The following is a 26747-nucleotide window of genomic DNA, read 5'->3' as shown; positions in this document are numbered from 1 at the left end:
AAAAAGTTGTATATATATATATATTAATGTACATGATTTATAATGTAATGATCTAATCTAATCCTTTTTTTTAATAGGAACCAATCTTTCTTGTTGGCCATAGACCAATCTATGAGGTTTCATGAAAGAATCCACCACGTTTTGATCGATTTGACTTCTTCTTTCTTGATAAGCTTTAACATATTCTTGAACAACTTCAATACATTCTTTTTTCATATCACTTGATAAGATATCACCGGATCTATAACCAGAAGCTAAATTAGCCAATTTTTCATCATCGTAACTGAAAAAGGATAAGTATTGATAAGCAACATCAACATCTGGATTACCACCGAATTTCTTATGATCTTCTAAAGTAGCTTGACCCCCAGAAAAGGCATACTTTTTAATTTTCTTCTCAATTTGTTTTGGAGTGTCACCCATAAAGATTGAAGTAGTTGAATCTGAAGCGGACATTTTAGTGGAAGCCCCCTGTAAAGCTGGGAAGAATTTAGCGTGAATTAAAGAAGGTTTTGAAAATTTCAATTTATCAGCAACATCCCTACAAACTCTAAAATAAGGATCTTGATCAATGGCACAAGGAATTAAACAAGGAGTTTTGGGAGGTAAATTTAAAACTTCTGGGAAAGAAGATGGGAATGCAGTTGCAATTTGAACACTTGCAAAATGAACTTTACCAATACAATCAGAATCTTGGAAGCCAAAAACTGCTTTTGCAGTTGAAGTAGTAATTTGTCTTGAAGTTCTAACAACGTTTTCATAGAACGCACCATTCATATACTCTAAATCGGAAAAGATGAAAGTATTTTCTGGTCTGAACCCAACGGCTATAATATCTTTTGCATTATCTTTAGCAAATTTTTTAACATCTTGAATGGTCAATTTTTGTTTAAATAAGAATTTTTCATCATCAGTTAATTCAATGACTAATGGTACATCAAACACATCCTGTAACCATTTGGTGAAAATAAATGGAACCATATGGCCTAAATGCATCGAGTCGGACGAAGGACCTCTACCAGTATATAAAAAAAATGGTTTACCTTCTTCATATAATTTTAAGATTTTAGCCAAATCACGTTCAGAAAAGAATACTCCTCTTTTCAAAAATGGATGTGGTTCATGTCCGGTGACTTCTTTAAATCTATTCAATGTTTCTTCAGTTATTTTTCTAGTACCAAATTGTTCAATCAATTTATTATAATCGATCCCTTGACTAACCCCATCAACTACTGCTCCTTCCACTTCCCACGGAGTGATTTTTTGATCGGCGGCAGCTTTTTCTTCTGCAACCTTCTTCTGTTCTTCCACTGACAATTTACTAAGACCTTCTTCCACTGACATCTTGAATTGGTTGACTAAAGAGTATCTGATGATTCAGGTTTTTCCATTTTTTTTCATATAGGGTTTTCCCGGAAAGCGCAGGTTAGCTTTGAGTTTACAGGTTGCCCTAGCATTTTTCACAGTTTAGGTCAGATTTTTCCTATTTTTTTTTGCAGTTTATAAATTTTTCAAGAAGACATACAATCATGGGGTTACAAGGAATGGAAACTAAGCAAGCGTAGATTAAAAAGGATTAATATCCTATAGAAGAGAAAGGAAAAGTCACTAATAAACAAACATGTAAACCCATTAATTTATAAATTTTTTATATGATTATTGTTATTTTATTATATATATATTGGTAGAGCAAGTAGATTAAAAGTGCAATTTAGTAAAGAACCATTTATTCTTACCAGCTTGGTGTTTTTCTTCTAAAGCCTTTTTAACGACTTTTTTAGCTTCTTCTCTTTGGGATGGTTCTTCTAAGGCTTCTGGAGTAACGGCAGCTTTGAAAGATTCGACATCTAAAGAGTATCTGGTTGGCATTAAGTGGTTGTAGTTAACCAATTTGACAAATGGCTTAACTTTAGTTCTTTTGGCAACTTTTTTAGCATCATGAGCTTTAGTAACCTTTAATGGGTTACGTTCAACACCAACAACAATGGCGTGAGCAAATGGGTGAGCTTTAGTACCTTCATCGTGAGGTTTGACAATGACAACCTTTTTACCGGCGTAACGACCACGAACGACAATAGCTAGATGATTAGTTAGTATTAGATCTTGTTTCGTATTCATTAGTTTACTCATCTCATTCTTCAATACTTCTTCAATACATCTCAAAACTTCCATACTTCATTACATCTTCAAATCTTCAAGACTTCTCTTCAACTCCTCCCTACTATGAATACCTTGGTGGGAACTTAACGATACATACCAACTTTACCAGATTTAATGAATTTAGCCATTTTTATGTGATGATGGATATGCAATACTAGGAAAGTAGTAAGTAAGCAAAATATAAACTGAAAATTTTTTTATAAAAGTGAAAAAAAAGTCTCCCACTATGAAAAGAGAGGAGTAGAGCCCAATCGGAAAGAATTCCAGAGCCATCATCACAATTCGTCCCACTAATTATTGGTTGTTACACAAAATAAAAGCCTGCGCTCGCACAAAAAAAAAAAAACTTTGCGAAAAAAAACAAAAAAAAAAAAAAAAAGGAAAAAAAAATGAATGTCCTGCAGAGAAGCAAAACTCGCACTATGAGAATTTGTGTGCAGGTCCAGACTGCGAAAATGATATTGTCACGTGCCGGGTGTGACTGCTCTTTTTTTTTAGTTGTTGATCTACAGCTGCGAAAACAAAAGGACAAAGGATGCAAATTCAAAATACATATCTATGAGAAGGGGTAGAAGTGAAAGAATGAAGGTCTGAGACGAGGAGGTCGAGTGTCTATTTTTTGCGCTGGCTTCTGGCAAGCAACTTGGAGTTCATGGAGGTGATTTTGGGCGACTGGGTGGGCTGCTGGTTGAACTTGTAGGCGATTTTGTTGACGGTGCTTCCTACACTGGCGCCGACTTTGGCTATGCCAGCGTTGTTTTCCTTGGTGAAGCTGGAGCGTCTGTTGTCGGTGGACGGGGTGTGAGCGCTGGCGGACACCGCCAACTGGGCAGCATGGAGCATCACGTTGTCGTCGGGATCGGGGCCCGAGGGGTTGCGGTTCGCCAGCGAGGACCCTTTGATTGGTGGTGGGGGTTTGCGCTTGATGGACGCCCGCTGTTTGATGCGGTTGGCGAGCATGCCGCCGTGGGGCTTGTCTGGTTGTCCTGGGGTGCTGGTGGTGGTTGGCGAAGGAATCGAGGTTGCGTTGGGGGTGTTATTGGCTGATGATGTTCTTGCTCGTTGACGTGGTGTAGTGCTGTTGGTTGACTTGGGGGTGGAATAAGTGTTGTCGGTATAGTTGGAATCACTAATTCTTCTACTTTGGTTCATGGTATTTGTAGGCGATTTGGTAAACGTAGGGGCATCCATTAACCGTGGGGAAGAGTTACCTAGATTACTTCTTGATCTTTGGGATTCCCCTTCTCGGTCTCGTTCAAATTGGTTGATTTTGGACCTTGCTAATGCTTCTGTCCACTGGTTGATTTCGTAGCTTTCAACTTCGAATACGAACGTGGTGTAGATCGACTCAATTGCGAATAGTCCGGTGGTGGGAACTTGTTTGCTCAATCTTCCGGATGTTGACGATACCACTTCTTTAAACTGGATGAATGGATAGTTTAACTTGATTTCACTAACCAACTTGAAGTTCTCACAGTCATTACTATCGCCGTCTTGCACACGAATAAATATTAGTACTCTTCCATGAGTGGTGATTAATACAGTACAAGTTCTGGCTCTTCCAAATGGATCTTGGCCCTCATTTGGGTTTTCCGAAACACCATGGTCACCCCCGTTAGTTGCATCGGTTCCATGGTCTTTTTTCTCATTAGTAATAGAATGGGATAAAAACTTCTTGAATATAGATTTTCCAATTTTGGAGGTGGGTGCTTCTTGGGTTGATTCCGATGTCCCACTTCTTGAAGGACTTTCTGGAGCAGCTGCCGTATCCTCGTCAAATACCATATGATTGGTGATGGCATTATTTTCATCGTCAAGACCAAAAGAATTCTCATCATTCAGATTATCATTATGATTTCTTAATCCGCTCTTCGATCCATTGACAACCTGGGTTAGCAAACTTCCATTACCTCTAATTGTTCCATTAGTGGCTTGTAATTTACTAGCAAGCCCCAAAGGTGCATTATGTAATAAACCACGGTTTCTTCGTTCAAATAAATCAGTGGGTTGTTTATAAACAAATACTGGACCAATCCTCATTATTCTTTCATCCGGGTGGTTAAGATATTCTTGCCAAGTGGATTCTAAAGAGCTCAATGGTGAAACTTCCATAACCCTTGACTTGGGCTTTGATGCACTTCCTCTTTTTGGATTTTGCAGCTGATTACTGACACTACCCCTTGAATATGACGTACGTGTTGGAATTGTAGGTCTTAAAATGTTTGTACCAGGAATATAATCAGGTTGTGGGTTAATAGTATTTCTTGGTGATGTATTGTTAAAACTAGAGTTTGATGCAGTTTTAGATAAATCGGGTAAATCACCATCAACTTCTTCTTCTTCATCTGCATTATTCCGTTTATCATTTTTAAGAACAAACGCAGCAACAGATGCTGGGTTTACTAATTTATTATGATTTACCACCCCTTCGCTAACAACTCTCTTGTCAGTATTATTTCTATTATTACCATTATTTCTAACGTTACCATTATTATAATTTTTTTTGGAATTAAGCTGTGACTGAGATGCTGACTTAGATAGCTCAGGAACTTTCATCATGGATTTAGCATTCATCTTATAAGGACCTAATTCAGGTACTTCAGATAACCAAATTTGGTCAAAGTCATCAAAATTAATCGATTGAAAGAAAAAATGATCTTTAATATCTTTAATGGTAGCTCTCCTTGAAGGTTGCAAAACTAATATTTGCTTGATTAAATCCCTTATAATCATTGGGAAACCGGCACTGAATGCATATTGTAATTTAGTAATTTTTTGAAATGTAAGATACTCGTTTGCAGCTCTAAATGGTGGTTTACCAGCAATCATTTGGTATACTATACATCCAAAAGCCCAAATATCACCTGGTTTACCACAATACTTATTTTCAAGTAACTCTGGAGAGACATATTCAGCCGTACCAACAAAAGATTTGGCTCGAACATCAACTGGATAATCTTCACTTTCATCATTTTTCTTTTCTAATAAACGAGCAGTACCAAAATCAGTTATTTGAACCCTTAACTCGTCATCTAATAAAATATTTTCTGGTTTTATGTCACGATGAATGACACCATTATCATGCATATATTGAATTGCATCCAAAATTTGAGCTGCAAAATGACGAGTGCATTCTTCACTTAAAGTACCATACTTTTTGATAAGGGATAAAAGTTCACCATTGGATGCATAATCTAGAACAAAATACAATGAAGCCTTATCCTGAAATGTAAAATAAAGTGATATAACCCCCATTCGGTTACTTAAACGATTAAGGGCATGCTTTTCTATATTCACATATTTGACTTTCTTCTCTTTGATTATATGACGTTTATCTAATATTTTGACTGCGTATTGTTTGGAAGTATGTTTATCAGTTGCTAAAACAACGGTAGAATAAGAACCTTCACCTAAAGAACGCCCAAATTTGAAATCTTTAACTGTACGTCTTATGATTCTATAAGAGGGAGCTGATTCGTCATCATTGTCATTATCATTGGAATTATTTGCAGGAATTTTTCTAACGGCAGCACCTCTTTCAACCCATTCATGGTCATTTTTCTCTTTTATTAGAGAATCCGGAATACCTGAATCATCAATTTCAGAATTGGAATCATAGTTGTCATTATTTTCAATGTCATTTTCGTCATCGTCATCATCATTATCGTAGTCATTATCGTCATCACGGATGGCACGACCAATGGGGTAAGTTGTTGTTGGGGTGTCATCCAAAGTTGATGGTGAGGACTGTTCGGGGACATGGCTGGGATTAGCATCGAGCACTGCAGAGTTCGAAGTTGGGGGAGGTGGGGGTTGATGATGACGGTAGGAAGGTAATGGAGAATCCGGAGAACGTTCAACCATCGGTGCGGATGCAATCAAATCTTTAAATTCTGATTCGGTGGTTGGAGTGTCTAATAAAACATTCAAAGAAGAACTAGTGAGTGCGTTATGAGGATGGGGAGTAAAATCAAATGAAGACGACGAAGTTGGAGTTTGTGGTGCACTTCTCGCGACCAACTCACCATCTTCGGTAACTTGTAGAGATGACAACCTCGATGATATATGAGCTTGGGGTAGTGGGCCATTATTTTGAAGACGTTTGGCTATTGCCAGATTAATGTATTGATTTTTTTGGGAATCGAGGGTCTCCACGCTATTATTGTTTGTAATGTTAATGTCGGGATTTCTAGTTGAGTGATCAAATCTAGATGCATAATTACGATAAATATCTTCTAGATCATTTGACAAATCCAGTAGACTCGAATTAGTATGATTTTCGTCGTGAGGGATAGACATTTCATAAATTTGAGATAGGCAATGATTCTCTAAAGAGATATAAATGAGATAAGAACTTTTCTGAATGTTTTATGTTTTTAGCAGCACTGAAACTTGTTTGATAAGAAACAGCTGATGAGGAACTTATTGTTTTCCCCTTTGTGATTTAGGATTAAGATCAAATACGTTGATGCTGATGCCAGATGAGAATCTGGAGACAACAAAAAAAAAATGTTAACAGGGAGAGAAACAAAAAAAAAAAAAAACAGGAAATACTCGTAGGTTATACCGTACGAGAATCTAACTAACAAATGTCGGAAAGCAGGGCTAGCACTTGGACCGGCACAAGTAAATGAAATCAGGATAATACAAAAGGAATATGGATAACAATATGATAAGTGAAATCAAGTCCAGTGGTACATGATATTCATGCAATTAGTTTCAGTTGCAAGAATAACAAGTTGATCCAAGCTCGATGATTAACTTGGCTGTGGGTGGGTTAAAACCAGCAAAAGTGAGAATCCAACCTCGATAAGAAACCCGCAAGCAACTTTTACCTTGAGAGTTAACTGGAACTGATGGTGAAATCAAGCTTGGAGTTGTAATGTGGCAATACCTATAGCCGCTCTTAGCCAATTTTATGATAAAAACACCCCTATAGTAATCCCAATCCTGGAGCAACGACTTGTAAAACAGGCAAAGAATGCAGAGTGATGTTCAAAAGCAATGCTTGTTCAATTGACTGCTGCTTTCAATGCTTTCAATGAAAAGATAGTAGTAGTTCAGTTGTTTAACTTTTTGATAGGCCTGAAATTGTCAAAAACCCCTCCTGCTGTTCTATTTTTGTAGCCCTTTTTATTCAGTTTCTGGTGTGTGGGTCTTTTGTTTTGATTGATTCGAGCGATTGGGACGGGAGTAAATAAAGTCAAGTCGATAGGATAAGCTTAAAGTTGAGCACCAAAACCTCCTGAACTGATTAGCTGGCTCTATTGTGTTGAGTTTCCGAGGGTTATAAGGGTATGCAAGTACGGTTGCTGCGCGTTATCTGATTGAGAGAGAGAAGAAGAAGGTCTGAACAAGGACATAAATAAAACGTAGCATAAGGATTAATCCTAGAAAGATGTCATTTCCCAATCAGACTACACATTTGATAGCTCAGTTCAGGGCATCGTATCTAACGCTTACTGATAATGACGAATATGCCAAAAGAATCATCAAACCGTTGATTCTAGAAGATGAAAGGGAGAATGAAGAGATCAACGGGAGAGTATTGGCTCAACTTGGAGATCAGCTTCTGCATTCGCCACCCATAGCATTCCATAGTTCTGTGAAGAAAGGCTTGAATGACGATGACCAGCCTTCCAGTTATCACCATGCCCTGATGAGTCATAAGAAACCAAATCAACTTCATAATAAGAAAAGAAGGTCGACCAAGAGGCTTCGTCCCAAGACAATAAAAGAAGAATCCAGCCGAAGTGTGTCAAACAACTCTACCATCACTCCACCTTCCAATGAGATTACCGAACAACGTAAGACATCTGCATCTAGTCTTGATACCATTCAGAATAATCAATCATCGAGTCATTTCAAGTTTCGTCTTTCTCCGCCATCTCAATCCAGTTTGAAAAGCCCTGAACCAATTGAGGATAACAGTGATGGCTCATCCAAGCAAAGTAATAAATTCGGACTCTCTTATACTAAGACTATTAGAGGGGGTAATAAAAATAAGAAGACAAATTCAATTGTGAAATTTTTCCAACCCCAACAAAAGGCAAAATATAATAATAGTGACTCGGATAGTGATTTTGATAGTGATGGTTCGATTAAGACTCAGCAAGACTTCATGACCAACCCTAAAGCTTTAGAATTGATCAAAGAGGAAAATGCAAACCCCCCTTTGGATTATCATTCTGAAGATGGTGAATCGTTGCCTTCCATAAACGATAATGCCGATGTTCTAACTATTGATAGTGACTTTGATGTGCCGGTCTCTGAAACTGGGAACGTTGTTAAACCAGCGAATAATAATAAAAATGAAGGCGGGCCTTTGATTCGTAAGAAATTTAGACTTAGTCTCAATAATAATAAGAATAATCGAATTGAAGAAATTGAAAATGATGATCATGACGAATCTACGGTTGAGAATGTAGAGCAGTCATCAAAGAATGACGGTGCTGAGAATAACGAAGATTCTGATCTCGAAGAATACTCCGACGAGGATGTTGATGAATATGATGATGATGAAGACGATGACGATTATGATTATGATGATGCCGATGACACATCTTCAACGGATTCTGCATTCACCGATATTGAAACGGACTCTTTGATAGATTCGTCTTCAATGCTTGACTCTTATAACGGCGTCGTGGATAATTATTCTTTTGAAAATCCTACAGATACAGTAAAATCTTTCAAACAAAATAGTAAAAGAAGAAAACAAAAGTCAAATTCTAATACATATAATGGTCAAAGCTTATCCAAAACAGCAATATCAAGTAAGTCATTTGCTTCTCAAAATGATTTTCTTTCATCTACCTACAATAATTCTAGCACTAATGTTAACAACTCCAACCTCAATAATAATCCCAAGAATAGTCAAGAAGGTTCTAAAACACAACCTAATTCAGCTTCTGTCACTCCAAATAAGTCTTTTGTTTCATCACAGAAGAAAAATCAATTTGTATTTGAAAAAAAACCAATATTCAAACCAGATACAGATCCAACCCCTCGAAATTCAAATTTAAGTTTATTACTTCAATCGAGGTCAAGGTCTGCAAATTTAAATCCTTTACAGTTTTATTCTTTTGTTGATTCGGACATTGACGCTGAAAATGTTCGTAAAGCTAAAATCAATATTTTTGTTCCACCTAATTTGAAACCTATCATTATCGATATAACCATGAATGATAATGTGGCTATCCCTGATTGTATTGGTTATATATTACTTTCACTTTCAAAATTGGATGATTTCAAGTATATTTCTACAAGTGCTCATTATATGAATCCTAATAATTGGAGACTTGAATTGGTGGATGAAGACGGTGAAAACTTTGGATCCTTCGGTATACTTGACCGGGTAAGATTGCTTTCTTCTTACAACAACCCAAGAGATTTAGCTATATGTAAAATTGAAAATAATAGCGAAATTGCAAAAAACAACAAAATTACACCTTTGCCGAAAGAATTCAAGGAAAGCTTGGTATCTTTTGAAGAAAGACAAAAGAAGTTCAATTCTATTCTTGAAAATGAGACAACCCCTTCGAAAGAACAAAATAAAAGAAGTGCTTTTGAGAAAGAAGAAACTGTTGAGCTCAAAATTAGTGGAGTTCCATTCGGAAATTCTAGTGAAAGTATTAATTTTTTCATTCCTTTGACATCCACAATTGAAAATTTGACTTCTGAATTTTGTGCTGAATATGACCTAGACCCATCCAAGTATAAATTTAGAGCCTTGATTTCAGGTTCTGATGATAAAACTAACAAACCTCATACCTTATTACACGGGACATTACCTGATAGTTTGACATCAACTTCAATTAAGTATAGGAAGCCATTGGCTCCTACCGATTTGGTATCTCAACTAGACACACAATTACTAGAATTAATTCCCGCTGATAATAGTCATTTGAGAGTCTCACAGCAAGATTCCTTGGGTCAAGATTCAATGTTGAGTTCTGGAATTACTCCTTCGAATTCATTGAGTGTGCCAGGAATAACTCCGCCAATGAAGAAGGTTATGGAGGAAAATAGTGACCATATTCAAGTGGATTCTGGCAAAATTAATCCTAGTAAATTGTCCTCAAATACAAGAACTAATACCAACACTGCTGAAAGCATCAAACGCCAACTTAAGTCCAACAAATACCTTGAAGATATAATAACTGGTGGCGATTATCAAATTCCCAAGAGTCTAAACGATATATATATGAGGTGGAAAGTATGGAGAAAGAAACCTACTCTTTTAAACAGAATAGAAAAATCACTTATTATCGATGGTGATTACATTCATCTCACCCCGACAGAAGACACAACCTGGAAAAAGAACCCTGTCGATAACCCTTTTTCTTCAAGTAATCAAACAGGTCATGGAGGAAATACACATGGTCATCATCATTATTTGCATCATTATAATTACTCCAACTACTACAACAAACTGATGATGAAAACAAGTTCCTTCCATATCACCCAAATTACCAAGCTCAAACAATACAAGAACAGCAAGAACCCAAATCATTTCAAGATTGTAATCAAAAAAGAAGTTGAAAATGAAGCAAACGTAAAAGATAATGCTATTAAGAAAAAGTATGATTTGGAAGCTGTAAGTGCAGCTGAATGTGAAGATATCATCAATAAGATAAGGTATGTTTTGCAAGTGTATAATATGTCCAACATGACTTGATCTGTTCTCTATGAGAATTGCAACAATCATCAATTTTTTCAAAATTGTAATCGTTTTTGTATTTGCAACTGTGAAGCGCATAACTCATCTTTGATTATTTTTTTTTTTTTCCCTTTTTTTTTTTTTCAGACATCACCAAATTGACCTTTCTTTAACAATACAACGGCATGAGTTATTCCCTGAATTGGAAAGCTCTCAGCTCCAAACTCAACAAGCAGTCGTCAAAGAAGAGCCTGCAAAATGGTATCAAGAAGAAGAAATCTCCAAAAACACAGCATAAAGATATAGCAGCATCAACCAAGATAACATCAGCTATAAGTAAGTCCAATGATGTAAAAGTCATCGATCACGAGATACTTTCACCTCTTGAGGCTGCATTGTGGTCCAAAGAAAATGAAATAACTGCCGGTGATATACCACGTACGCCTCAGGCTATCAAGATTTCGAATAATAGTAAGCATCAACGTAAGAAAGGACCCGGGAAGTACTTATCGATGGATTGCGAGTTTGTAGGCGTTGGTCCAGAAGGAAAGGAATCGGCTTTGGCCAGAGTATCTATTGTTAATTTCTATGGGGTTGTGATCTTAGACACTTTTGTCAAACCAAGTGAAAAGGTTACTGATTGGAGAACTTGGGTATCGGGAGTTAGTCCTTTCAATATGAAAGATGCCATTACTTTTCAAGAAGCTCAAAAAAAAGTGGCCGATCTTTTAAAAGATAAGATTTTAGTAGGGCATTCAGTGAATCATGATTTAGAAGCATTATTCTTATCTCATCCAAAATTCAAAATACGGGATACTTCGAAATATGGTCGGTTTAAAGAAGTCTCAAAAGGAAAAGCACCTGGTTTACAGATGCTTTCTGAGCGGTTTTTGAATGTAACCATTCAGACTGGGGCACATTCATCAGTTGAAGATGCTAGAGCCACAATGGCTTTATTCAGAATGGTGAAGAAAGACTTTGAAAAATCATTTTAATTCTCGATTTATTTCTTTTCATTGCATTACAAGTTAAACTTATAAAAGTTCTTATATTATAGAAATATATAGTCTATTATACAAACAAACAAACAAACAAACAAACACAAACAAACAAACAAACAAACAAATCATGAATTCATAAAGACAAAAATAAGTAGAACAGTAATCAAAAGTTGGTGGTAAAAAAAAAAATTGTATAAAGGACTAGTTGTATGTAAGTTGATCATAAAAAATTGAATTAAAAAAAAAAAAATGATAATAAGAGAAGTTCAAGTTTGAACAATGAACTAATCTTCTAATCTATAACCTTCAACAAAGGAATATGCAGCCCTCAGAATCATATCCTTCAAAGCAATCAAATCATGAACTGATTGTTCATTGTAGTATTCTGATTGAGGTAAAAATGATTTGATTTCTCTAATATTTAATAGATCATTTTTGAATAAAAGATCAGCTTCTTGTTGAACACTGATTTCTGGATCATATTGAGAATCATTAAAAATCTTAGTCAGAAGTTCGGAAATATTACTAACAGTATCAAGAGAATTACTGCTAATAAGTAATTGTTCAAAAGTTGGTTTTGTAATGTGGTAAATTAAGAAACTCAGTTGCTTCTTCTTCTTGAATAAGTAGCTGAAGAAGTCCAAAAATTTATTCTTGAAAGCATGGTCGACGTTGTCTTCGTTGAAAAGATAAGCTGCTTGCACTAAGCAAAGTTTTGATATTTCAGAATCAGAGCTAACAAATGCAGTAAAAATTTTTGGAGTTTTGGACTTCTTTGAATGATGTGAAATATAGGCTGAAAGTTCAAGCTCAGCCAAATATTTTTCAAAAGCATCTTGAGAAGAAAACAAGTAAATAAAGAAAAGGTAGAGAACAGTGATATTATCTTTTTCGAAATCTGAACGTTGTTCTTTGAGCCTTGTTTCGAATACTTTTTTCAAACAATTCATAGATGTTTGTCTAAAATGAGCAACTTTTAATCCTTGAATCAAACAATGGAAGATTTGGAATTCAAAATTATCATTAGTTAAAAAGATATCATGAGTGTTTTCAAATTCGGAAACTAACGGTTCGAGGGTTGATCTAGCTTTAAAGACACTTTCTCTATAATTTGGACCTTGTTTCATTAATTTGCAGTAAATATTTGCAATGCATTCAGCATTTGGTTGATACAAGGCTGAAAAATGCATCATTGCATTACAAGTATAAATAAGAAGCATATAAGGTGGATAAATTGACTGTGATGAAACCCCTTCAAATATTCTTGCAACGGAAACAGTCAGGTTAGTAATGTATTCTAAAGAAATATTATCATGTTTACCCATCATCTTGAATAATCTAGTGGAAGCAGAATCACTTATACCATTCTTAGATAAAATACCAAACACCAAAACAGCACGATTTTGAAACATTGATTTGGTTTGGAAAACAACATCCACAGCACGAGAACACCAACGAGATCTCCATCTGAATCTATCATCAGCGCTTCCAACACACGAGATGAATTCATTCAAATAATCACAAAGAATTTCAAAACTAGCAGCTCTGTTATAAATTTGACTTGCATCAGCAACTGCACTTCTTTCTCTGTTAACACCAAACAACATTCTAGCCCTTTGGCTACTGAAATAATTGATTGTTTCTGAAATTTTCTTTTCTTCTTCTGGTGTAACAGCTGGTTTGTGAAGGAATGATTGAATAGTATTAATAACTAAATTTTGTAAATCACTACCAAATTCCAAGGAAGGATTATCAATGAAAAGCGTACAAACGAAAAACACATCAGCAAGGTATAAATGAGAATAAACATAAGAATTGAAAAACAAGGAAGAACAAATTTTGACTAAAATCAGGATTTCTAATAATTTACTTTGAGAAGCAATTACTGAATCAGTAACTTTAGCATTACCAACTGCTTGAATCAATCTGGATGTTACCTCACCACAAACTTCAACTGACGGAGCAATGATAGAAATAATAGAAGCCCATTCGGGACCACTTTTTTTATTATCAACAGCAAATGCAATAACTTCTTCAATCAAAATTTTAGTAAGTCTACTTTCACCAAAGAATTTTTTCCAAACTAATTCATTCATAGAAGTAACATGTTCACCTTCTGCTGCAGTGATACGACAAAATTGTCTGATAATTTCTGAAACTTTTTCAATACCTGAATCATTTGTATCTAAGTAAATATTGTCACATACATTTCCAACCCAAGGAGAAATATACATAATAGCACTTAATCTATGTTCAGGTTTTAATTTTTCATAATTATTGAAAAAAGCTTTAAGGAATCTGTAAGTTAATGGACCAAGACTTTTAGAAAGATGATCTGAAACTCCAACAATAAATTCCGTAGTATCAATTGGATAACAAACATTTTTAGCATGATCAGGAGAGATACCAAAATCAAAATCAAAATATTTTGACAAAGTAGCAAACAAGTATGAAGCACATGATCTAACTTCAGGATCTGATTCTAATAATCCATGGAAAGCAATATTATGAAGTCTTGCAAACCAATGATACTTAGTACCTGCTTCTTCAGTATCACTACCTTCTCTATTTCTTTCAAGAGATTGTTGTTTTGGTAATCTAGAAGTTGTAAAATATAAAAATCTTAAGATTTCAGGACGTTCACTTGATTTTAAAGTAACTTTATGACCAGTACCAATATTTACATAAATTGTAAATTCATCAACTTCACCACTAATATTTGTAGTTTCACATTTAGTTATATCGGAAAGTTTTAAAACTTCAACTGGATAAAATCCACTAGTAGCAAATAAAGGACCACTAAATTCAACAAAATCTGAACAAACTTGAAGCCATTGTCTACCAATTTTAAGAGTAACTTTTTGAAATCTACCCTTTTCTTCATCATAAAGTTTAACATTTTTGAAAACAACTCTTGTATCTTTAGAAATACCGGTAGTTTGATCATCTAAACCTAAACTATTAATAATTTCTGGTTCATCAACTTGAGAATAAGTATAAATTTTTGGTGGAAAATCATTATTTTCAAGTCTAAGTTTTCTCATTGATTTTAAAATGCTTATATATTCAAGTCTTGGAATATTGAAATAATAAGTTCTTTTACATTTTTTATGGAAAATACTTGGAGCATAAGTACTTAATAAAGTAACATATTTTTCTCCCAAATTTTTAACATAAGTAAAACCAGTGAAATCAAAGACCATATAAAAATTATTATCCCAAATTTGACTGCAAATTTCCAAAAGTTTGAAAACCAAAAGATCGACATCATAATTAACATATTTTAAATTACCAAAATTAATAACAGCAACTGGGGTACCATCTTGGAAAATAAAATTATGAACAACTGGAGAATCAATTGGAACTTCATGATTTTTAGTTGACATTTTAGCCATGAATTCATTAAAGGGACCATGATTAACATTACCATTTGGATCAAAATTTCTAAAAGAATTTGAAATTTGTAAAGAAATCAAAGCTTTTGGTTGACCCATAACTCTTAATAAACGATCAAGAGTTCTAAAATTTTCCACCCTTTCATGTAAATTAGAAATATTAACTAAAGGATCAGTTAAAACATATTGATGTTTAATATAAATGAAATAAGTGTATAAGAATTTATGTAAATATCTTAATTCAGCAATTGGTTTTGTATCAATACTTTGGAATGGATAATCATCATTAATAGATTTTTTAGTTGAAACATTTTCTAAAAACACAAAGATTTTTCTATTTAATTCATTTAATTCATCTGATTTATGAATTAATCCTGGCCATTTTAATAAAGCTAATGAACCATTAGCCATATTTTGAACAACCTTAACTAATTGCATTAAAGATCTTTTAACTTTTGAACTACTTCCACTTAATTTGAAAAAAGTTTCTGGACTAATAATAGCAGGACAGAAAAACCTAAGGAAAATAAAAGATCCAACCGCCACTAACGCAGCATCTTTAAATTTAAGTTTAACACTATTATAAATTTCAGAACAAATATATTCAAATGAAGGAGGAACAAGATGAGTTGAACCAATTATAACATCAATTAATTTAGTGAAATATTTCATAAATAATTCAGTTTGAATTGGATCATTTGCCTTTTCAACTTCAAATGAAATTTCATTTTGAATTAATTCTTCTAAAAATGGTTGTAAAGTTACTGATAAATAATCTAAACCATAATCTTTAGCAAAATTTGATAAAAGTCTTGTTAACGTACTATTTCTTCTGAAAATATCAGTTGATCTTGAAACAACGTTAATTTCATCATTTAATAAAACAGTGAATAATTTATCAAGTTTTTTAGTATAACTGAAAATACCAAATAATGAAGAAGCTAATAGATTATGTTCAGAAGAAGAAGCAACTTCAGCAGTAGCACCGAAAACATCATATAAATCAGAAAGTCTTTCAATAATTTCATCAGGAAATTCTTCCAGTTCTTCTTTAATTTTTCTTGATTTTAACATATTAGCGAAAACAACCAAAAAAATTGAACGAATTTTTTTATTTTCATGATAACCTAATGGTAAAACAAATTGCATTCCAATATCAGTATCAAATTGTAAAATATTAGAAATACATTTTAAAACATTATCAGTAATTAAACCAATTTTATACTTTGATTTTGCTAAATTTGGTGATAAATTTGAAACAGCATATTTTTGTAAAATTTTATAAAAAAGGGAAAAATAATTACCAAATGCTAAATCTTTATATTTTCTAATATCTTTATCTTTAGTACCATCAGGAATTTCTAAAACAATATCTTCTAATTGCATTGCTAAAGCTTTTGAACAATCATTTGCTAAATCAATATTAAGATAAGCAATTTCTGATTCTCGATTTGATTTTAAAGATGAAGAAGAAGGGGAAATTATTGAATCAGAATCGTTTGAATCTTTTTCTTTATCTTTACCATGATTCATTTCATCATAAAAAACTGCTTGTTCTAACCAATCAGCAGAAGCTTTAGCATAAAAATTTCTTAATCTAAAAGCTCCTGATAAACCAACTCTAAATTTATCAGTTTCAATTGCTGAACCTAATTTACAAAATCTTAATTTTAATCTTAAAATATCAACTGGATTTGGAACCAACATAATAAATCTAATGAAAAATTCACAAACTCCTGGTAATAAAGAAACAAGAACAAATGCACCATCATTATCAACCATAATCATTGCAGTAATAATAACAATACATTGTTCAATATAAAGGATACTTTCATCAGTAATAATTTTATTTTCAAGATATTCATTACCACCTTGAATTAATTTAGTACAAATTAAATGATAAACAGCAGAATGAGATTCATTTGATAAAGCATCTTTAACAACAACTCTAACAACTAAATCAGTTGAAGTTAATAAGCTAATACATTTATCTAAAAATTCTGAAACAAAATTTTTAGCACGATATTTAACATCAGAATCATCTTTAGCAAATTCTTCTTTTAAGAAAGCACCCGAAATAGAAACTAAAAATCCGGTGAAATGACGGAAAACTAAACTATCATCACCAACCCCAAATTTATTATCTAATAATTCTAACCATCTAAAATAAATTACTAACCAAACATGATATAAAGATTTAGTTGGTTTAGCATCTCTTAAAATATTTCTAAAACGTTTATGTAAAGAAACAAATCCGGTAAAAACTGAATTATCATCAATAATTTTTTCAAAAGTTTCTCTCAAATTTTCATAAAAACAATGAGGTAAATGATTACCATATTTTAATTCATGAATATGCCATTTCATAGTTGTTTTAGCAATACTATAAAATTGAATATCATGAGTACATAAAACTAATAATAAAACTTTTTCCATGCCTTGACAAACTGCAAAACAATCAGAATGAGAACATTCAGATTGAATAATTTGATTTGACATAACTTTACCAACAAATTTATCACGAGATTGTAAAAAACGATTTAAAAAAAGAAAACAAGATTTAAATTTTGGATCAGTTAAATGAAATTGTAAAGAAGAATCAGCAACTGCTTCAATAATAAAATTTGAAATTAAAAAATTTGAATAAATTAAATAATCATAATCACTTAATTTATTATTTTCATCATTTTTATTTGCTTTACGTTGTTGAATAATCATCGAATCACTTTCAACTAATGTTAAAGCTAAAGAACAAGCACTATCAAATAAATTAGAATTTTCATTTAAAGATTTTGCATGAACGGCAAATTTAATTGGACCAGCAATTTCATGAGCTAAATTAGTTAAAGTTTGAATGGTAGAAGATTTATTATTAATAAAATCTAAATCTTTATAAAATGAAAAATCATGGAAAAATTTTTCTGGACAAGTAATAAAAATTGAAAAAATATCTCCCATAATTTCTTCGGTTTGATAAATTAATTTTTGTTTGGAAGAATAAGTTGATGAACCATTTGAAGAAAGAGTTTGTTGAGCCACCGATGCATTTGATGTAGTATTATTGTTATTATTATTTTTAGTAACTGTTTTAGCCAATAAATCATCAGTTTGATGATTAATATAATTTGATTCTGGATAAATTTTTGAATTTTGATTATTAAGTTCATTTAAATAATGATCAAGACTAGTTTTTTTATTTGTAATTTGATTGAAATAACGAGACTTTTGATCAGAATCCATACTATATTTATCAGAATGAATACTAATTGAACTTGAACCACCAGAAAAAATTTCATTATTATTTAATTTTAAATTTTGTTCATTTTGATATAAAATTTTAAAAGCACCAAAAATCATTGATTTTAAATGATTTGATAATCGATTCATAAGTTGTAAAAAAGGATTTCTTGTAATTGGCAGATCAGCTAAACCTTTAATTAATTTAACTAAAATTCTAACTTCCTTAATTTTATCTTTATTTTCATGAAATTTTGTTTCAATAACATCTAAATAAGTTTGGGGTTTAATTAAAATGGCTGCAATATAAAATTTCACCACTAAATCATCATATAAAATAGAAGCTTCATCAGAATTAAAACAAATGACTAATTTATTTAAATTTTCATAAGTTTCATCTAAATGTAATAAAACAAATTTATATAAAGGATGAGCATGTAATTCTGGAGGTAAAATAGCTGCCATATGGAAAATATTAATTAAACTTTCGAAACATTCTAAATTTGAACAATTATTTGAATCTCTTAAAATTGAAGTAACATATTTTAATCTTTTATTAAAAGCAATTCTTAATTTATTTGGTTTTGAATCTAATTCTAAAAAATCACCAACACATAAAATTAAAATTAAACTTTGAATGGAAGAAGCCACTCCTGAATTTGGAGAATCTTCAAAAATTGTTGAAATATAATCAAATAAATTTCTTAAAGTAACATCCAATTTTGAATAAGGTTTAACAAATGAATCATAATCACCTGGTCTAGCAAAATGTTGATCTTTAATACCATCAGTGAAAAAAGTTAATAAGACTTGTTTCCAAGTATTTGATTTTATAAAAGGTAAAGCATTATAAACATCAGAAACCAAACTATTTGCAATTTGATCATTGAAAAAAACGTATTTATAAAGTGGGACAAATTTTTGTAAAATTGGTAATGGAATATTTTCCCCTAATTTAGCATAACTAATAACCCTAATATTTAAAAATTGATAAAATTGAATTGGGTTTGAACTGGCTAAAAATTTAAAAATCATTTCTAAATTATTATCAATTTCATCAATATAAAAATTTATTTCATCAGAAGAAACACTTTGTAAATCAGCTTGACCAGTGGCAGTATTTGGATTAACTGATTGAGTTAGAGAAGGTAAATCATGGTTAGGATCAATTTTTTCTGTAGTTGAAGTATTTGAAGTATTAATTGAAGAAGTAGCATTTGTTGAAGAAGTAGTATCACCAATATGATATTTTTCAAAAGGAGTCCTTTTAATTAAAGAAACAATTTTTCTAATATATTTTGAAGAAAGTAAAGAAGATAAAATATCCAAAATATTTTCAATTTGATTTGGATCTAAACTTGAAGGAGGTTTAACAATTAAAAATTTTAAAGTATTTATATCTGATCTACCAAAATTGACGGTATCGTATTCATCACTTTTTGAATCCGAAGACGAAGAAGCCGTTGAATTTGAATCGGAATGATTATTTTTCATAGTTTGATCATCGGAAAGATCATTTTGATAAGTTTTTGAATGATCTTGAACTTCCACCGTTTTAATAATTTTTTGATTTTGATTCCAAATATGTTTAATAAGATCGGTTAGTAATCTTAAAATCAAAAGAATTGAACTTAAAGATTTTTCATCAAATTCATTTGAAGAATCAAAATCATCATTATTAATTGAATCTAATAAATGAGATAAAGAAATGAAAACATTAGTAATGAATTCTATATCTTCAGTTTTAGAACTTTCATTTGAATCATTAGATACAATTTCAATATCATCCAAATCCGATTTAATATTTGATTTTTCAACGTTTTCATTGACAATTAATTGAGCTCCCAAATTAGCCGAGTCGGTTGAATTATTATTACTTTCACCCCGTATATTTTTTTTACAGTTTTTAAGAATCAATTTTTTAGTGATTAAATATTGGGGGTTTAATTCAACTTCGGCTAAAGTATGATTGGTTCGATTTGGTAAAAGGGATTGAATACGACTGGTTAAAGATTCCACGAATTCAGCAGAGTAATTTGATTTAGAATTGCTTCCTAGAATTGAGCTAGTATTATCATTGGTGGGGATAGAAGGGGCTTGGAGATTAGTAGGTTGATTAATTGAATCAGTAGAGGTAGACATGGTGTATGCAAGATGCTGACAAGGTAAAGGTAAGCAAGTTAAGTAAGAAGCCAAAGTATCAGGGTATTGACCAGATGTCAGACCAGGTATTCAGCAGGTGCAGCAGATATTCAGCAGGTACAGCAGGTACAGCAGATATTCAGCAGGTACAGGTATTCAGCAGGTACAGGTATTCAGCAGGTACAGGTATTCAGCAGGTACAGCAGATATTCAGCAGATACAGGTATTCAGCAGAGATATCGTAACCAGACAACTAATAGACCAGCAACTCCAGCTATCAGACGGGTATCGGGAAAAGATCAATCGATCAATGGAGAAGATCAATGGATCAGAAGCAGATCAATGGACCAGAAGACAGCGGGATCAGAAGACGATCAAGAGGAATGAAGAAGAAATAGCTAACCGCTGGTAATTGAAGAAGAAATAGCTAGCCGCTGGTAATTGAAAATTTAAAACGTAAACGTTAAAAAAATGATCTTGAGAAGAACTAAAAAAACTGGAAAAACATTTTTTTTGTTTTTTTTGTATTTGTACAAAAAAACAAAAAAGAAAAAGTTTGTTTTCTTTGTCTCGTGGTAGTTTTGTTTACAAATACAATTGTACCATTCAGTGTAGCTGTTGTTGATGTTGTTGTTGATGATGTTGTTGATTTGTTGTTGATTTGTTGTTGATGTTGTTGTTGATGATGTTGTTGTTGTTGAGGTGGTCGCTGGGGTGGCTGCGGTGGTGGCCTTGAGTGGTGTGGGTGGTGTTGGCGATGGTTGGGATCGCTTAGTCTTGTCGGACACGGTCCAATTACCGGGTCATAATTAATTAGGTATTAAACCAAAATGTGAATTGGCATCTCAACTCTGATCGTGTAAATCGTTAAACAAGTTAACCGGTGCTGTTTTGGGAATGGTATTCTGCAGTTGATCTGATCTCATTAGTAACTCTACATATCAGATACACTTTTATACTTATACCTATACTTATGGACCATATACATGTGCGTATGCTATACTTATGGTTTATATTACTGCTCAGGAATGTATGATCTTCAGAGCTTGTTCTCTCTTCGCTAATACATACTAGTTACATTCCTGATATACTTCATATCAAAGATGATATATGATATATACTTCATATCATAGATGATATATGATATATATGATATATATGATATATATGATATATATGATATATATGATATATATGATACTTCATGATATATATGATACTTCATGATATCTGATACTTCATGATATATATGATGGTTCATGATATGATGATGGTTCATGGTTCAGTATACGTGGTCGCCACACTACCCCCTGCGGTACCGGTGTTGTCTTCCACCAATTAAATAAATCAACGAGCGAACATTGAAATGAAAACTTTTATATTCAACCTTATTCTTACAATTAAAGATGGCTGCTGCTTACACTATCCTCGGGAAATCTGTTCCAGCTCACTACTTATCGCTTGCCACCTTGGGTGCTGTTACTCTTGCTGTGGTTCCAAAACCATGGGCTCCGGGCCCACCAGCCCATCCTGCTATCAATGCTGCCAGCGCCGATGAAGAAAAATTCGTTAAGGATTTTTTGGCCAAACATGAAAAACACTAGACGGTTGTTCAATAGTTGTTAGATAGTTGTTATAGTAATGTATTTATGTATCAATTGTTAGTTTTATGTATTGTAGGGTAGCCAGAATGAATTGGTGTGGATGTTTTTTGGTGTACGGGTAGCGTATGAAGGTATTTTTGGTGTACGGGTATTTGTTTTTTATCAGGTTGTGCTTGATATAAAGAAATTTTTCAGCTGGAGCTCATCGCCTTTTATACTTACTACTCATCAAGATGTCGGCCATTTATAAAGCTTTGCAAGGTAAAAGCAGTAAAGAACAATCGGATAAGACCAAACATATCAACAGACAAAGACTTCTTGTTATTTCGTCTCGTGGGGTTACTTATCGTCACCGTCATCTTATTAATGATTTAACATCATTATTACCCCATGCCAGAAAAGAACCAAAATTTGATTCCAAAAAAAACTTATACCAGTTAAATGAAGTTGCAGAATTATATAATTGTAATAACATTTTCTTTTTCGAGCTGAGAAAACATCAAGATTTATATTTATGGATTCTGAAACCACCAAATGGTCCTACTTTAAAATTTCATATTCAAAATTTACATACTTACGATGAGTTGAATTTCACTGGTAATTGTTTAAAAGGTTCAAGACCAATCTTAAGTTTTGATAAATCTTTCAATAATCTGGATCATCATCGTTTATTAAAAGAATTATTCACTCATTGTTTTGGGGTTCCTCCAAACGCAAGAAAATCAAAACCTTTTATTGATCATGTCATGACTTTCAGTATTGTTGATAATAAAATTTGGGTTCGTAATTATCAAATTAATGAAACCGAAAACTTGAAAGAAAATAAGGATGTTAATATCGATGATGAATTATCTCTCGTTGAAATTGGTCCTAGATTTGTTTTAACCTTAATTACAATCTTAGAAGGCTCTTTTGGTGGTCCAAAAATTTATGAAAATAAAGAATACGTTAGTCCTAATTTCATTAGAGCTCAAGTTAAACAACAAGCTGCTGATCAAGCTAAAGCTAGACATACTGCTGCTTTAGAAAGTAAAATTAAAAAGAGAAATAATGTCTTAAAAGCTGATCCTTTATCAAATGATTCTCTCTTCAAATAAGTGTATATCTACTTCATCCATTAATATATCTGTATCCATTACTACTCATGTATCTATTCATGTATCTATATATATCTATATATATCTATATATATCTATATATATCTATATATTGTTGATTGAAAACGGTCGCGTTTGGGGCAAAAAGGTACATCATAGCCTTTTTTTTTTCTCCATCAATTACTTCACCAACTACTATTTCGTCATCTTATTGTCGAGTGTTTACGTTTCTATTATTATAGTATCCCCCTTCGTCATCATCTGTCAATTACTTATAATCGTTCATTTTGTTTACCTCAAACCATCTCTTCTTTAACTAATCAATGAATTAATATGTATAATAACTTTACCAAGTTCCCTCAAGGACCAAATCCCCAATTTGCAAATAGTGCTCATTCGAGTGCTCAGAATAGTCCAAATTTTAGAAGTGAATTCTTATCAAATGCAAATGCTTCTTCAGATTCGGTAAATCATCATCATCAACATCATCCAAATGATAATATCGACGTAGATGACTCTTTCACTTTTAATACTCCTCCCAATAATAATTTCACCTTCACTCAACCGTATCTGCCTTTGAAAAATTCTTCTACAACTTCAAATCCTTTGAAAAAATCTTCTTCGGCCAACGTGAATGATTATGAATTATCGAGTTTAAATCGTAATCAAAATCCTTTTGGTGATGATGGTGGTTATTTACCTCAATCAGATCCAAGATACAGTGCTGCTCCTTCAAATCCTTTCGCTCAGCCAGCTATACCTGATAAAAGATTCGATCCTGGTAGTAGAGAATTACCCCTTCCTCCTCCTTCTGCTGAACAATTAGAACATGAAAAATTGAAAAAAAATGAAAAAAATCGTTTAAAACAAATTAGAAGACATCCTAGATTTCACTATACCAAATTACCTTATTTTACAATGATTGTTACTTTGATTCAAGTAATTGTCTTCATAGTTGAATTAGTGAAAATGTCCAGTCTAACCGGATCGGCTTTTCAAACAAAACCTTACTTTAATCCAATGTTAGGTCCTTCAACTTATGTTTTAATTAATATGGGTGCTCGTTATGTTCCTTGTATGCATAAAATTACTAATATTACAGACGACTTAACTATCAATTTCCCTTGTCCAAACTCAACTCTGATCGAGACAAACGTTTGTTCCTTAAATGAATTATGTGGTCTTGATGGTTTACCTATCCATAATGATGCTTATCAACCAGATCAATGGTATAGAATTATAACTCCAATTTTTTTACACGCTGGGTTTTTACATATCATTTTCAATCTTTTACTTCAAGTTACCATGGGTGCAACTATAGAAAGAGCTATAGGTTCTATCAAATATTTCGTAATTTATCTTGCAAGTGGTATCGGTGGGTTTTTATTAGGTGCTAATTTCTCTCCTAATGGTATGGCTTCAACTGGTGCTTCGGGTTCCTTATTTGGTATTATGGCAACTAATATAATTCTTTTTGTTTTTAGTGGTCGTAAAAATCATAATTTATATGGTACCAATCATTATGCTCTATTTATTTTTATAATGATTGGTGAAATAATTATCTCCTTGGTCTTGGGTCTTTTGCCAGGACTTGATAATTTTAGTCATATTGGTGGTTTCGCTTGTGGTTTATTATTAGCAGTCTTGCTTTTACCTGATCCCTTCTTTTGTTATCAAGATGGTATCATTACTTATAACGCTCATGATGGTACCATGCAACAATTCTTAAATAATTGGAACCCTATGCATAATTTCGAAGATAAAATCCCAGTAAGAGTTTACTGTTGGTTTAGCGCTCGTGTGGTTGCTTTAGTTTTATTCATCTTATATTACGCTATGTTGGCTAAAAACTTTTTCACCCAAAAGCTGAGACCGTTAGGTGATACCTGTAAATGGTGTAAATATATTAATTGCATTCCAGTCCATGGCTGGTGTGAAATTGGTCAAGTTTCTGTGGATGATACTACAACTACTCCTTCTTCTACTTCAAACTCAAACGAAACTGGCTCTTCTCAGGGCCTTCAAGGAATCAAAAATCAAAAGAGAAGTAGAAACTATCAGCAAGAGAAGTTGGCTGCAAACGCTCGTGCCTTTCAACCATCCATCGAAAATGATTCTATCGTCCATAAACAAATCAATTCGGGTCATTCATTCGTTAATGATCAAAACTCGGGACTTGGTCTTGGATTTTGCTTCATTATTGCATTTTTCACCTATAGATTTTGCAAACAAAAAAAAATCCTTTAGCATTTTCACCTTTATTTCATCTATTCGTTTTTTTTTTTTTTTTTTGCATTATTTCATCTACCACTGATGAACTTTATATATCTAATGACTCATGATAAACATTTAATCATTTGTAGATGACGAGTCTGTGTTGTTTCGATTTACTAAATTACATCGTCATAAGAAGTAGTTTACAACTTACTAAGCATTATTCCGGAGTAAAAAGGTTTTATTTGATAGTACGGCTTTTGTATGAATTTAACTGCTCAAGATATCACTTTATAAGTGACTTTGCAGAGATTCAAAGCCAGATCAAAGTATCCACAAAATTTTTCACTGAAAATTATCTTGCTAACCTATAGCCCCTTATAAATATTGAAGAGGTTGTACATCACAAAACCAGATAGATTCTTACCTTTCATGGGCTTATTCAACTGAAACAGCTATTCTTGTGCAAGTACAACGAAAGAATATTTGAATGACTTCCAATACATTTATATTCAACATTCTTTAATTCAATTTGGTCGTTTTTTCATTGTCGGTGCCATCCATGAAGACAAGGTATCCCCTTAATAATCTTCTGGTTCTCCAATAGGTCTCTCTCTCTCGAACTTCATAACGGCTAAGTACCATATTTAAGGCTAGAAGATAATCACCGAGTATGTGAGTAAACGTAGTCATCAAGTTAATACTGAAGATAGACAATGAAATTAAATTTTTGTTTGAGATAATGTAGTACACTACAGCCATAAAACATTCAACGCTTTAATTGCAACTTTCAATACAGCCGATTGGAATGGCTTCAACGAAGTAATTATTTACTAATAAATCAAGTTTTGCGGCCAATGGTGTTTTTTGCACCAATTTCAAGTTATGAGTAAGTGAGAAATCAGTCAAAAAAAACAATTTTTCGAGATTTTTATGAAAAATTGACTTTTTTCACAGAAAACAGTCAATTACTTTCTTATAATAATCACGTTAAAAGATGAGTATGATAGAAGTCGAAGCAAATGATAGGCTTGGGAAGAAGATCAAGGTCAAGTGTCTTCCTTCGGATACCATTGGTGATTTGAAAAAGATTATTGGATTACAAATTGGAACTTCCCATGAGAAATTAGTTTTGAAAAAAGGTTATCAAGTATTCAAGGATCATATATCGTTAGATGACTATGAGGTACATGATGGGTTTAATTTTGAGTTATACTACGGTTAGAGTTTTATTT

General features: G+C 32.7%; 8 protein-coding genes across 8 annotated transcripts; 5 read left to right on the top strand and 3 right to left on the bottom strand.

Moving 5' to 3' along the window:
• Positions 1-57: 57 nt before the first annotated feature.
• WRS1 (tryptophan--tRNA ligase) lies at positions 58-1344 on the bottom strand (the record flags this gene model as incomplete). The annotated part of the gene is made up of 1 exon (XM_020218157.1): positions 58-1344. The coding sequence occupies one exon, from the start codon at positions 1342-1344 to the stop codon at positions 58-60; it is 1287 nt and encodes a 428-aa protein (XP_020078908.1).
• Positions 1345-1698: 354 nt separating this feature from the next.
• HYPBUDRAFT_3769 (uncharacterized protein) lies at positions 1699-6459 on the bottom strand (the record flags this gene model as incomplete). Its single annotated transcript, XM_020223376.1, has 3 exons — positions 1699-2078; positions 2258-2314; positions 3228-6459. The coding sequence occupies 3 exons, from the start codon at positions 6457-6459 to the stop codon at positions 1699-1701; spliced, it is 3669 nt and encodes a 1222-aa protein (XP_020078907.1).
• A 1099-nt stretch (positions 6460-7558) lies between these two features.
• On the top strand, positions 7559-10840 carry HYPBUDRAFT_154835 (uncharacterized protein; the record flags this gene model as incomplete). The annotated part of the gene is made up of 3 exons (XM_020222065.1): positions 7559-8255; positions 8277-8906; positions 8928-10840. The coding sequence occupies 3 exons, from the start codon at positions 7559-7561 to the stop codon at positions 10838-10840; spliced, it is 3240 nt and encodes a 1079-aa protein (XP_020078906.1).
• Positions 10841-10984: 144 nt separating this feature from the next.
• HYPBUDRAFT_151423 (putative 3'-5' exonuclease) lies at positions 10985-11840 on the top strand. The gene has a single exon (XM_020220490.1). The coding sequence runs from the start codon at positions 11008-11010 to the stop codon at positions 11815-11817; it is 810 nt and encodes a 269-aa protein (XP_020078905.1). The 5' UTR covers positions 10985-11007; the 3' UTR covers positions 11818-11840.
• A 205-nt stretch (positions 11841-12045) lies between these two features.
• Positions 12046-20778, bottom strand: IRA2 (Ras GTPase activating protein). Its single transcript, XM_020223191.1, has one exon. It carries the CDS (start codon positions 20595-20597, stop codon positions 12108-12110), a length of 8490 nt encoding a protein of 2829 aa, XP_020078904.1. The 5' UTR covers positions 20598-20778; the 3' UTR covers positions 12046-12107.
• A 1225-nt stretch (positions 20779-22003) lies between these two features.
• Positions 22004-22201, top strand: ATP19 (F1F0 ATP synthase subunit k; the record flags this gene model as incomplete). Its single annotated transcript, XM_020218153.1, has 1 exon — positions 22004-22201. The coding sequence occupies one exon, from the start codon at positions 22004-22006 to the stop codon at positions 22199-22201; it is 198 nt and encodes a 65-aa protein (XP_020078903.1).
• On the top strand, positions 22156-23346 carry CSI2 (Csi2p). The gene has a single exon (XM_020222867.1). The coding sequence runs from the start codon at positions 22435-22437 to the stop codon at positions 23296-23298; it is 864 nt and encodes a 287-aa protein (XP_020078902.1). The 5' UTR covers positions 22156-22434; the 3' UTR covers positions 23299-23346.
• A 285-nt stretch (positions 23347-23631) lies between these two features.
• On the top strand, positions 23632-26737 carry HYPBUDRAFT_3764 (rhomboid-domain-containing protein; the record flags this gene model as incomplete). Its single annotated transcript, XM_020223375.1, has 2 exons — positions 23632-25477; positions 26523-26737. The coding sequence occupies 2 exons, from the start codon at positions 23632-23634 to the stop codon at positions 26735-26737; spliced, it is 2061 nt and encodes a 686-aa protein (XP_020078901.1).
• Positions 26738-26747: the final 10 nt, after the last annotated feature.

The sequence above is a fragment of the Hyphopichia burtonii genome (assembly GCF_001661395.1).
Source record: "Hyphopichia burtonii NRRL Y-1933 unplaced genomic scaffold HYPBUscaffold_1, whole genome shotgun sequence".
Taxonomy (NCBI): Eukaryota; Fungi; Ascomycota; class Pichiomycetes; order Serinales; family Debaryomycetaceae; genus Hyphopichia; species Hyphopichia burtonii.
The sequence above is the reverse complement of the archived record's forward strand: the minus strand, read 5'-3'. Positions and strand labels throughout refer to the sequence as shown.